Consider the following 13,261-nt stretch of genomic DNA (forward strand, 5'->3'; position numbering starts at 1 on the left):
TTCTGAGATGAAACAGTGGGTTTAAATAAAAAGAGCAAATCAGTATAATCGCCCAAATTTATTATATCACTTCACTAAACGCACTAATACAAATCACTCATTTCTTTATTACTATTGTTACTTTGTCACTATTTATATAATTTACACTTGTTTACACAAATGGACATAGTTTCAGCTTACAATGCGTACGATAGAACAATAATACTAAAAATGAGCTCGCATGGCTTTATATGGCGTTATCCCCACCGAAGGCATTCGGTAGTAGTGGCTGTCATGGCGGTACTTGGCTATGATTGGCTGTCATGGCGGTAATTGGCTATGATTGGCTATGATTGGCTGTCATGGCAGTTAGCTCGGAGCGGCTGGTTTGAATGGCACGTTGCGACGGGCTGTGGCGGCGTGGCGTAACACAATATAAATGCCAGAAAGTTTAACCAAATAAAACAAACTTAATGAGAACTTAGTGAGAATGCAAACGGCACACAATTTATAATACATATTATGTTAGTCGTATATAATAGATATTATAGTAGTCGTTCACTTTGGTAATAGTCAGATTGTCATCAGTAAAATTGATATTGGTTGATGTATCGTAAATTATTGTTTTGGTGACAAATATTTTTATAATCTATTTATCTTTGAACAGAATGGAATAGAATGAAATGGAATGGAGTACAATGATAAATTTTTATTCCTGTAAACTTTTAGGTAAACTTCAAAGTGTTTTTTGGTCAGAAAAATTTACCACTGGTTCGGAATGCCGTTCCTACGTTTCTAGGGTTTCGTACCTCAAAACGAAAAACAGAACTCTTATAGGATCACTTTGTTGTCTATCTCTCTGTCTGTCGAGTGTGTCAAGAAAACCTCTAGGGTACTTCCCGTTGACTCAAAACCATGAAATTTGGCAGGTAACCTAACTGCGTAATTTTGACTAGTTTTTTAATCGATAAAGAAAGTTTGCGACATTGTTCAATAAAAAATTTGGATTCCAACTCCTCAATCCTGATGTTGCAGGGGACCTGACTACTAAAGCTAATGGGATTTAAAAAGTGTCGATTATTAATTGATATTGAAGGTATCTATACCAAGTAAATACTTTGTCGTTGACCTCAACCCTGATGCTGTAAGAAATTGCATTCCTAAATCCTGGTGATCCCTCGGGATTTGAAAAGGATCATCCGTTTAAATGTTCTTACGTGATACAGAAACAAGTTGCATCCCGGGGACGGGCTATTACGGAGAGGCAACTTTTGTTCTGGGAAATGAAAGGATCGGGATTTTCAAAAACCTAAATCCACGCGAGCAAAGCTGTGGGCATTAGCTAGTTGTAAATATATTTAAAAGCTACTATAAGATAATAAATAAGGTACTTATTTCCTTATATTTTTATTGTATGGCAGCGCGCGGTTTTAAATTATAAATTGCACGTCCTGTCCTTTTCTGTAATACATTTTTTTCTCAATATCTATCGCTTTATCTCATAGCAAGAGTCCGTAAGACATAATAGAGTGAATATAGGCAAAATATACAATTTTTGCAGTTTCCACGTCAGTACCTGTCGAATTTTTCTAACAGTGTAAGCAACAGAGTTGAGTTTACCATCAAGTGTTGATATGTGGGTGTTCCATAGAAGCTTTGCATCTAACGTTATACCGAGAAACACGGGGTTCTCCTTTATTTTCAACATATGATTATTAATCAATGAATTTATGTCATTTAAGGTCCTGGTATTGGCCAGTGTGAATTGAACACACTTAGATTTCTTTGCATTTGGAATTGATTTGGAAGTAAATTGTTAGCAATAAATCAGAGAGTGACCTGTGATATGGCATTACATATAGTATACATTGTCAAAAATTATAATATTAAAGCTGTGCGTATTGCGTGAGGAATTGCGTATTGGGTGAGGAATAGGTGCAACTTGCAGGGTTTGATGCATGCGCTATTGCCAGCAAACATGAGACATATTTTTATCTACAGGCAACGTCTGAGTAGGTAACGCATACGTCTAACGCAAGTTGAAATGTACCAGTGTATTTAGTTAGACCTATCGACAAGTTTAGAGTCGGGTGTAGTTTAAATGTGGCCCGTGTGTTTAGACCAGTTTAGACTGTCAGTTTCCGCCCCCCGTCACCGTCGGGGGTTGGTCGTCCCCCGCACCTCACCACCCCTCTTGCAGAAATCGAGACAGCACGAAATTTTCAAGATTTCTGGGTGTAATTTCTGGTTTTCGTAGTTCCAACATAATTATAACAATATAAAATATATAACGATAATTTTTTTACTGCATGATATTCATTAAATTTTCTAGGTCTGTGGTTTTTCCAAATTTCATTAAATTGCTTCGTTGTCTAGAAAAACGAGCACAAAGTTGGGCCTTTTTTTAAAGAAAAATACAAATCTTTGAACCCCTGTAATTTTAAAACTACATATTTTTAGAAAAATCTAAAACACCACAGACACAGATATTAGTTTCTAGACTATGTCTGCAAAATTTCATGGACTTTGGTTGCTTAATATTCAAATGAAATGGGAACTACGATTGTATGGAGTAAGTGACGGAGAGAGCTCTGTTAAGATGTTACAAATGACTTCAAAAAAAATACATAAAATACTATGAAAATGCCGTTTGATTTACCTACTCCCATAATTTAAATCTATTATAAGGAGATATTTATAAGGATTTTTAACCCCTTATAAATATCTCCTTATAATAGATTTAAATTATGGGCGCCAGCCAGGTAACCTCCCAGTGTGCCTGGATGCTGCTGGTCCCTTTTGGATGCGTCCGAGGGGAAGAGCAGTGTTCGGGCCGGTGCGCCCCGGTAACATGGCTAATAATTTCTCTTCGGAGATATTGTTGGCTATGGCTAATGACCTGGCAGGGGGGGAGGTTTCTCCGCGTGTCCCTCTGACTAGCAGAGGGCACAGTGGATGAAGCGGAGGATGGGACGCGGGCGACGTGCGCGTCCCTAGGTCGGGGGACGCACTTCGTTGGTGCGTCCCGGAGGTGCGTCGATGGGGACCGAGCAGGTCCCCGGTAGAGGGTCTGCCTTGGCAGACGTCGCTGGCTGGGTCGCGGTTGTTTGCTTCGGCCGTTCCCGTGACCCAGTCGCCAGGCGACGCGCAGTACCGCCGCTGGGGTTTAGTGGGTATTCCGGTCGCCTCTCGGCCGGCGAGTCCCACATACCCTCCCTCCGGGGGGGATGCGTAAATGCATTCCCCAGCGTCAACAAAAAAAAAAAAAAAAAGGATTTTTAACCCCCGACCCAAAAAGAGGGGTGTTATAAGTTTGACGTGTGTATCTGTGTATCTGTGTGTCTGTGTATCTATGTATCTGTCTGTGGCATCGTAGCGCCTAAACGAATGAACCGATTTTAATTTAGTTTTTTTTGTTTGAAAGGTAGCTTAATCGAGAGTGTTCTTAGCTATATACCAAGAAAATCGGTTCAGCCGTTTGAAAGTTATCAGCTCTTTTCTAGTTGCTGTAACCTTTACTTGTCGGGGGTGTTATAAATTTTTAATTTACACTTGTGTAAAGCCACGTCGCATGTTGGCTATATTTTATCATACCTATTTGAAATAAGGACACGCTATTATTTTGCGGCGTTAATTTTCGGGTCGTTTTGAAGCACTTATTGTCAATCCTTAGTAATTAGCAAGTATCACTAGTAATATTACAAAATAGCTGATGCCCGCAGCTTCGCCCGCGTGGATTTAGGGTCTGAAATCCCGTGGGAACTTTTGATTTCCCAGGATAAAAGATGCCTATCCGTAATAGCCCGTCCCCGGGATGCAACGTGTTTCTGCAACGTGTGACCACTTGGATTTCGGAATGCAATTCCTTACAGCATCAGGGTTGAGGAGTTGGGTCCTCGAGGTCAATCAACGACAAAGTTTTACTTGGTACAGATATCTTCAATATCAATCAATTTATAACTGACACTTTCTAAATTCCATTAGTATTGATGGTGAGATCTCCTACAGCATTAGGATTGAGGAGTTGGAATCCAATTTTTTTAAAGAAACAATATCACAAAATTCCTCTATCGATTAAAAAAAAATTACGCAAATCGGTTCAGGAATCTCGGAGATTTCGGTGTACATAGGTAGAAAAACACAACTCCCTTTTTGGAAGTCGGTTAAAAAAGTAGTCTATGTTACTCCCTGGCCAATCCTCTACTTGTCTGTGAAAATTCCGTCAAAATCGGTTCAGCCATTCCGAAGATTAGTCTTTTCAAACAGACAGACAGACAGACACACTTTCACATTTATAATATTACTAGCTGACGCCCGCGACTTCGTCCGCGTGGATATAAGTTTTTCGAAATCCCGTGGGAACTCTTTGATTTTCCGGGGTTAAAAGTAGCCTATGTGCTAATCCAGGATATTATCTATCTCCATTCCGAATTTCAGCCAAATCCGTCCAGTAGTTTTAGCGTGAAGGAGTAACAAACATACACACACATACACACACACACACACACACATACAAACTTTCTCCTTTATAATATTAGTGTGAACAACGGCGTTGGCTCTCCATACTTAATCTCTAAAATTTCCTTAAGATGTCCACGGATTAACTCTAGGCATCCGAAATTGTTCTACATAGCACCAAGCAAGACAAGACATGCTACCAACACATTTATTAGAAGTTGCAACCAGTTCAATCAGCAATTTTCAAATTACGATATTTTTCATCTCTCTCCTTATAAATATAAATCTGCAATTAGGGACATTATATCCAAAACTGACTAGCTTCACTAGTCAGTTTTGTTTCGTTTTTGTTTTTGTTTTATTATTTACTAGCTGATGCCCGCAGCTTCGCCCGCGTGGATTGGTCAGATCCCCTGCAGCATGAGGATTGAGGAGTTGGACTCCAAATTTTTTATGAAACAATGTCGCAAAGTTCCTCTATCGGTTAAAAAAGAAATGACGCAAATCGGTTCAGAAATCTCGGAGATTTCGGTGTACATAGGTAGAAAAACACAACTCCCTTTTTGAAAGTCGGTTAAAAAAGTAGCCTATTTTACGCCCTGGTCAATCCTCTACTTGCCTGTGAAAGTCCCGTCAAAATCGGTTCAGCCGTTCCAAAGATTAGCCTTTTCAAACAGACAGACAGACAGACAGACAGACAGACAGACAGACAGACAGACAGACAGACAGACAAAAATTTTAAAAACGTGTGATTCAGTTATGGTATCGTTCAAATAACCATATGAGCTTAATATGAGGTAGTTATTTCGAAATTACAGACAGACACTCCAATTTTATTTATTAGTATAGATATATTAAGTATAGGTTTGTATGAATACCTAATTATACCGTTATCATGTTAAGCAAATCGAACTAACTGCGAGTAAAAACCAAAGCTTCTTATCAAATTGACCCCTCCGGTTTTTTACGGATATTCATCCTCACATTCATATAAAAAGTCTTTAATTTAAAAGACTAGGACAGTATTGTCAACCGCATCAATTGATACACATCTGCCTAATCTAAAATATCTTTAAATATAAAAAAATTAGAATGCAGAAGTCTTCGTTGTTTATTCTTTGCATCGTCATTCTTTCAGCGATAGTGGAAGCGAAGCCGACACCTAATGCGCCGTAAGTACCATAATTTTTTTATCTAGGAATCTTCAAAAAGAAGTTTTTTGTTCCCTCTGCATACGTTTTAGTTGTGATTTGCTTTTTAGGGTTCTGTACCAATGGAAAATTTGAACAACTTATGATGTGTATTTCTCCGTCCGTCGATCCGTCTGTCAAAATCGATTATAACAACATTGGAATAAAAAAAAATTAAATGGCCTTTACTAAACTTTTTCTTTTAAATAAAACAAATAGGTTAATTTATTTTACATATCCTTTGATGAATGAGGGGTCAATTGATTCGTTGTAAAGGTCCTGAGGTAAACTCTGGGGTAAATTGTGAGTTCATCAGTATAAAAATATGTATAACATCATTCTAGGATATACCAAGCGACAGAAAAACATGTTCACTCCAATATTGCAGCTTTTATTAAGACGGGTTTATTAGTCGGGTTTTAGTTTTCAACTATATTGTATAAAAAATGCAATTTAACAAAATGAAATCAGTATTCTTGATTTATTTCCACGCGGGTATTAATAAGGACAGTCTAGTTGTGAGTTTAATTATAACATTTATTTGAAATATATAAACTAACATTGCTAATTTTTGTAACAGCTGCTCCGGCTCCACCCTTACTATCGGAAAGGGGGACAACAATAACAACACGCTAAGAAACACACTGGCACTGTTGCAAGCAGCTGGCTGCAAAATCGACCTTAGCATTGGAGAGGGTAACAATAATAAAAACGATATATCCTAGTTGGTTATACTTATATTATGCGCTTCAGCTAGAAAAAATGTTTTTGATGTGCACCACAAAAATAAAAAAAATCATATAGTTATTAATTATTTATTATTTATAACGGGTGATAAAACGGACACAAGATCATAATAATAATCTAAACTTAAAACCCAGTTAAGTACTTAAAGCCTTCTGAAATCAATTTTTAATTTTATAATGTGAGTATGAGTTGACCGCATTGTAAATATTACGAGAGTAACTTAAGGTTCTATTAAGAATGTAGTATTTAAATCGATTGTAATTTGTAATATTTTAATTTAATAAAGTGTTTATATAAAGCTGCTCATAGCTCATACTGGTTTACACCTTTTATAAAAAAATACTTGACTGTTACATTAGTGTGTTATTGATTATTATCATAATATAATTAAAAAAATCATAATTTGCATTAAGTCCCTAGTTGTCGGCTACATGCTGTTACTAAATGTAGCCGAGTTCAGAAACGGAATGTTACTTTGGAAAAGATAACAATGAACATACTTTAAACGTTAAGATGTTACAAATAACTTCAAAACGATTTTTGCCATATCATTAAAGTAAAGGGCTCAAAATAGTACCTACTTCCAGATTCGAGAAAAGTGGCAACCATGGTTAATTTTCATATCACGATCTTTCACGAGTTTTCATTTCAAAGACCCATAGCCTAGACTAATGTAAATAAACAGTGTTCCTATTTCCTTCGCCATTTCCTATATTCATAATGTTCGGTATCCTGCGTGAATCTCTGAAAAGAATAACATATGATAAGTATCAAGAATACTTTTTTAAAGCTTATGGGCTAATTTGTACTATTAACTTTGATGACCTCCCTAAAGTAATGGTGAGCGTTGTGGTCTTATTAGTGGGAGGATTGTGGTTCGATTCCTGGCAGGGGCAATTTAAGCAATTTCTGAATTGTCTCTGGTTGAGTTTGGTGAAACGCTTCAGGCGTGGCTAGTAATCACCCGACTTACAAGGCCTTACTGCCAAGTGATTTAGCATTCCGGTATAAATGCTATGTAGAATTCGAGTAGGGGTAGGTAAGAATTTCATATAAAAACTGCAACATCTCTTCCATGTTACACCACTGACAATGCACCCTATCTTGTAGGGCAATACAATCTCTGCACAGCGTCTTTGCCGGCAAGGACGACGAAAAATTCGAAACTGGAAATTGATATGAAACACAACTTTACATCAAAATAATTTGAAATCTTTTGTTCAAATTGTATATTTTTTAACTGACCTGTTTATACTACGATTGTGGCCTTGATTTTCATCCCCATTTTCTTCATTGTTACTAGCTCGGCCCCTGTGGTCAGCTTGACTCCTGAAGCCAGTTTCACCTCTGTTGCCAACTTGACCCCTGAAGCCAGCTTCGTCCCTGTTGCCAGCTTGACCCCTGAAGCCAGTTTCACTCCTGTTGCCAACTTGACCCCTGAAGCCAGCTTCGCCCCTGTTGCCAGCTTGACCCCTGAAGCCAGTTTCACTCCTGTTGCCAACTTGACCCCTGAAGCCAGCTTCACCCGTGTTGCCAGCTTGACCCCTGAAGCCAGCTTGGCCCCTGCTACCGGCTTGACCCTCGTTGTGACTACCGTAGTTGTAACCACCGCGGTTTCCTTTACCAGCTAGCTTTTCATTCTGATTGCCGTCGGCGTAATCCTGGTCACCGTCGTATTCCATATTTCTGTTGTCGTTGTTTTCATTTTGGTTGCCATATTGGCATCCGTTTGTATCTAGACCTCCACTGGCAACTTGAAATGTGCCATTGCCAAAATTGCGAACGGTATTGCCGCAGTCACCTTGACTTCCCGGATAACTCTGTTGCCATCTTCTAGAAATAAGTAGGTATATTAATTATTTATATATTCTCACTTAATAAAAATAATATTACTTTTACTTTTTAATATATTGCATTTTCATTACATTGTTTCATTATCATCATCAACCTATCGTCAGCTCACTACTGAGCACGGGTCTCCTCTCAAAATTTGTAGAGTTTTGCCATAGTCCACCACGCTGGGCAAGTACGGATTGACAGACTCCATATACCCTTGAGAAACACCCTTATGGAGACGGTTTTAATTTTTTACAATTTATTAATTTGGCTATCGTGCACTCACCTGTTTTCATCATCACTAGAGTCTGGATTTCTGTCAAGTTCTTTGTATCCATTATGGTCTTGGTCTTCTTCTTCGTTATTATTTTCGTTGCCATTTCGACCTTCATCTCTATAACTTGGGTATCCTTGACCTTGGAATCTGCTGCCTCTTGGATACTCGTAACTCTTACCAACCTGGTTCTGTCTGCCGTAGTAGCCGAAAAAGCGCCGTCTTACTTCTTGCCATCTATTCACCAAAAATTAAAGTATGTATCATATTTTTTTAACTTTCAAAATTAGCACAATTTTATTAGTTAAATCATCGATGAGTTAAATAGTGTCTTTTTACAATTTGTATGCTCGTGTTTCTCCGTCTACGTGTAATAATAATTTGTTTCTAGGATTAAAACTGTATTATTAATACGAGCATTATTTTATAAGCCTCTCTCTATAAAGCTCTATTTTTACCTCAGCGCGGCATCTTCAAAGCTGTCGTCTTCATCAGATGTTTTATGGTATTCACTACAAAATAAAAATAAAACATTATCATAATAAGGCCACCTATCTTATGCTTATAATAGATAAAAATATTCTATGTACATATCCAGTATGTACGCTATCTCTTTGAATATCATCAAGATCGGTTTTGCGCTTTACAGTCAAAAGGTAACAAAAAGACAGACAGACAGACGGGCAGACTTATATATGACTTAAAAATATGACTTAAAAATTTAAATTAATAGGTAGGCAAATATTGATATTACCTATATGAAAGTTGGATAAAGTATTTTTTTCAGAAAGTAAATTAAATAAAAAAAAAACCAGAACTTTAGTGCTCGAAAGATCACTGTAAGTTATTTTAGTATCACATCACATACAATTCAAGTACCGATTTTGAGCGCGAAATTCACATCTGATTTTAAAATAATAATAATTATTATTGTACTCGTATGTGATTTATCAATTACGCATATTTCTATATCTAATCTCGTATATCTTATTCTTTATTGCTACTAATTCTTTTTATTTTAGGCCAATGTTTTCAACATTAACATTTTAAGGTAAGATTTTTGTTTTTTTTTTTTACGGTTAATGAAAGTCTTTAAATGAAACTGAATGAAATAGACATTTTTATTAATTTTATTATGAGTGTATAAAACAAATTCAATTTTTGTAATTGAAATTAATATTCTAAGTATAAATTAAATTATGTAATACTATTAACTATTCGATGTCAACAAAAAAGCCGATTTTTATTACACTACAAATTACGTGATTGTTTATTTATTTAAAGATATACCTAATACAAATTCTTAACAGTTTTTCTTTGAAACTACATTTTAATCTCCATATAAAAATACTTTATTGTCATTACTAAAACCGTTGCCAATGTTAGTCCGTCTACATCCCCTGCAATCGTGTTTCGGTTTCTCAGTATATTCATGCGAATCATCTTCACTTTCGCTATTCACCCGACCGCGACGTCTGAAAAATAATATTATTATTACGTGCATTATTTCACCTTATTAATTATAGTGCTCGTACAGTTGTTAAAAAATACTTATTTTCTTCAAAATTTTGTTTGATACTACCCTAGTTCTTATTTGACATGTTAATATATTAATCCTATGTACTTATCGGTATTATTATATACAGTTAATATTTGTCTGTCTATCTGTTTGTTACCTATGTGTTTGTTTATCCGTTCATCAGATTGAGATACCCTTTGTAATTATTGTGGATACAGTTTCCATGAAGGTTTCTGATATAGTACTAACAGAGTACAATAGGCAAGTCATATTGCAATGCATGTTAGGTGTGCTGTTTTTGTTAAAATTCCTATATTACCTGTCATCACCACTGTCTTGGTTTCGTCGTCCTTCATTCCTTCGGGTCCCTGGATATCCACGTCCACCTAGGTTCCTCCGGCCGCCGATGCTTTCAAAGCTTTTATTTCCATGACCACCTTGAGGTCTACGGCCTCCCTGTATACCACGGCCAGCTTGGAATCCACGTCTACTTTGATATCCATTACCACCTTCGTCATCGAGTCCTTCACCTTCATCTTGATTTTCATCAGCATTTTGGTCCCCACGTGTTAAACCTTCACCACTGAAAACCAACCGCAATGAAAACATGCACTAATTAAATACAATTATTGTAATTAGTTAGTGAAACTTTAATTATTTAAGTAGACTTTTATACCTACTTAAGTCCTCCTCAGATAAAATCTGTAATGTATAAAATTATACAATCAATCACAGAAAATTGATATTAATATACCTTTTAATTTCAGTATCATCGCCATTTACTCCGATCTCATCGACTCCAAAATCAGCTGCGCCATTGTTTTCACTGTAACCGTTAAAAAATCGTTTGTATAATAGCTTCTTTTTAATTAGTTATTAACTAACAATTTGCATTTCATTTAGAAAGACTTGAAATGTTGTTGGGGTAAATCTATGGGTCAATGAACGATCAATGCAACAACGAGTATTTAAATTCGTCCAAGGCAACAACCTGCTAAAAATCAATCATTCAATTATTTTTAGGTATATATAAATATAATATGTATATTTGTCAAATCATCCGTTTGAACTACTGAAAATATTAATGTATTCTTTGAAAAACTAAAATTATGAAATAAGTTAAGCCAATACACACCTCTCGGTTTTTCCATATATTTTTGTTGGATTATGCCTGAACCTGTAATAAAATTTTAATAATTTTACTAGTCTTTCTTTTAAAATCTAAAACCCATGCGGTTTAGATTTTTAAAAATCCTTGCCATTCCAGGATAAAAAGTATAGTTCGCAACAGATCAACATGGCATGGTATGAGGCGGGAGGACGCCCCACACAACCGTACGTCATCCGCGCTATCCTGCACCGGGTTAGCGCGGCTTTGTGCGGGTGTGCGGGGCGTCTCCACCCCGATTGCCACGTCGACTTGTCGCGTACTACAGCTTATGTTCGTTTACGAGATTTAAGTTATCTCTGTACCCGTCAAAAGTTAAGGGTATCGGTCATGAAAAGACAGACACACTTTTAGATTTGTACGGATGAGATATAATGTAATATTTACCTGATGCGGATTCAAAAGTTCGCGCATTTTTAGGGTTCCGTAGCCAAATGGCATATAACGGAACCATTATGGATTCATCATGTCTGTCTGTCTGTCCGTCCGTCCGTATGTCACAGCCACTTTTTTACGAAACTATAATAACTATACTGTTGAAACTAAGTAAGTAGATGTATTCTGTGAACCGCATTAAGATTTTCACACAAAAATAGTAAAAAAAAACCAATAAATTTTGGGAGGGATATCAGAACTTACCAAGGAACAGCTTCGATTATTGCAAATGTTGCAACAATGCAAATTAAAAAGATCAGAGGCGTTTTCATGTTGTGTCTTATTCACGCTTATTTTGCCTACTGACAACAGACGTGAGAACATCACTTATTTTATAAACATAACTAATATCGTAAACTTTTGCGTTGATAACGCGAGGTTAGCCAAGGGTTAACTCGATGACAAACCGAAAACAATAATAACATAATATTTTGTACCATTTTATCCTTATATGACTAGTGGACATTATTCTTACAGGAATTGTTTAAAAATATTTTGTTACAATTATTTTAATATATATATATATATTAATAATATATATCACACTAATATTATAAAAGCGAAAGTTTGTATGTGTGTGTGTGTGTGTGTGTGTGTGTGTATGTTTGTTACTCCTTCACGCAAAAACTACTGGACGGATTGGGCTGAAATTTAGAATGGAGATAGAATACTCTGGATTAGCACATAGGCTACTTTTTATCCCGGAAAAGCAAAGAGTTCCCACGGGATTTTTAAAAAACTACATCCACGCGAACGAAGTCGCGGGTATCAGCTAGTAATAAATTAAATCTTAAAAAAATATTAAATTAAAAACTAATATATGTATATTAAATTAAATCTTAAACATCATGGAGACCACCGCCCGCAGCGAGGCATCGTACCCAAGATGCTGGCAGCATTACCCCTATGGATGAAACCCTATAATGCTAAACAAAAAAATTATTTCATGTGACGATAGAATGGACAACTTATACAAAAAAAAACATACATTTAATAAACAGTACAGTATAAAGCTATAAATTAAAAATGTTATTCTCATTTCGTATGAACGTTAAAAACACCAGTTTTCAATTTTCAGTTTGTTTTGTGTAAACTTTTCCTACCCACTAGCATATTATATAGTGATATAAATACCTAGCTAATTCGTTGGTATTCTTTTATTTTCCCATAGGATATATTTACAGAATGCAGGAAATGCCAAATATTAAGATCTGATAATTTAAATATCACTTTATGCTCACATGGGCATTAGACCGAAGTTGGCGAAATGCGGAGGTATTTTATTTCCTATATAATTTTTCAAGTTAACAGAAGATACCAGAATGTAAAGTAATTGTGAAACTAGTAGAGGGACCATCGTGAGTGGCACCTATTCAGAGCAAAACTCGCATCTCCATGTCATAGGAAAACTGCGTTAAAAAATAACTGGTAAAGTTTTGGAGTTCCAATTTTGGAGCGTGCTCGGGAACTTCACAACCTTTTTCCTGCTTCAACATTCTACTACAGAACAGCGAGAAACTGAGAACGTTGTTGACACCCCTGTGTGGTCGACATCCAATCTACTCGCACGAAACTTTATGCTCAACGTTTCTGGATACGAACCTGTGATACGAACCGCTAAGATGTGGAATGCCCTTCCGGCATCCGCGTTTTCT

At 36.4% G+C, this 13,261-nt stretch overlaps 1 protein-coding gene and 1 long non-coding RNA gene across 5 annotated transcripts; one reads left to right on the forward strand and one right to left on the reverse strand.

The window, feature by feature from the left end:
* Positions 1 to 5,413: 5,413 nt before the first annotated feature.
* Positions 5,414 to 6,903, forward strand: LOC123866453. Its single transcript, XR_006796194.1, has 2 exons — positions 5,414 to 5,609; positions 6,208 to 6,903. It is a non-coding gene; the product is annotated as an uncharacterized LOC123866453 (long non-coding RNA).
* On the reverse strand, positions 6,429 to 11,964 carry LOC123866431 (uncharacterized protein DDB_G0290685-like). 4 transcript variants are annotated; one of them, XM_045907996.1, is made up of 9 exons: positions 11,811 to 11,964; positions 11,139 to 11,180; positions 10,758 to 10,829; positions 10,323 to 10,586; positions 8,943 to 8,996; positions 8,497 to 8,721; positions 7,866 to 8,207; positions 7,620 to 7,685; positions 6,429 to 7,118 (listed from the first exon to the last, which is right to left on the reverse strand). In XM_045907996.1, exons 1-9 carry the CDS (start codon positions 11,876 to 11,878, stop codon positions 7,043 to 7,045), a joined length of 1,209 nt encoding a protein of 402 aa, XP_045763952.1. In that variant the 5' UTR covers positions 11,879 to 11,964; the 3' UTR covers positions 6,429 to 7,042. The 4 variants fall into 4 exon arrangements, with proteins under 4 accessions (XP_045763952.1, XP_045763954.1, XP_045763951.1 ...); XM_045907998.1 differs by having other exon boundaries at positions 7,792 to 8,207; XM_045907995.1 differs by having other exon boundaries at positions 7,620 to 8,204.
* Between the last annotated feature and the right edge of the window lie 1,297 nt (positions 11,965 to 13,261).

The sequence above is a fragment of the Maniola jurtina genome, chromosome 6 (genome assembly GCF_905333055.1).
Source record: "Maniola jurtina chromosome 6, ilManJurt1.1, whole genome shotgun sequence".
NCBI classification, from domain to species: domain Eukaryota; kingdom Metazoa; phylum Arthropoda; class Insecta; order Lepidoptera; family Nymphalidae; genus Maniola; species Maniola jurtina.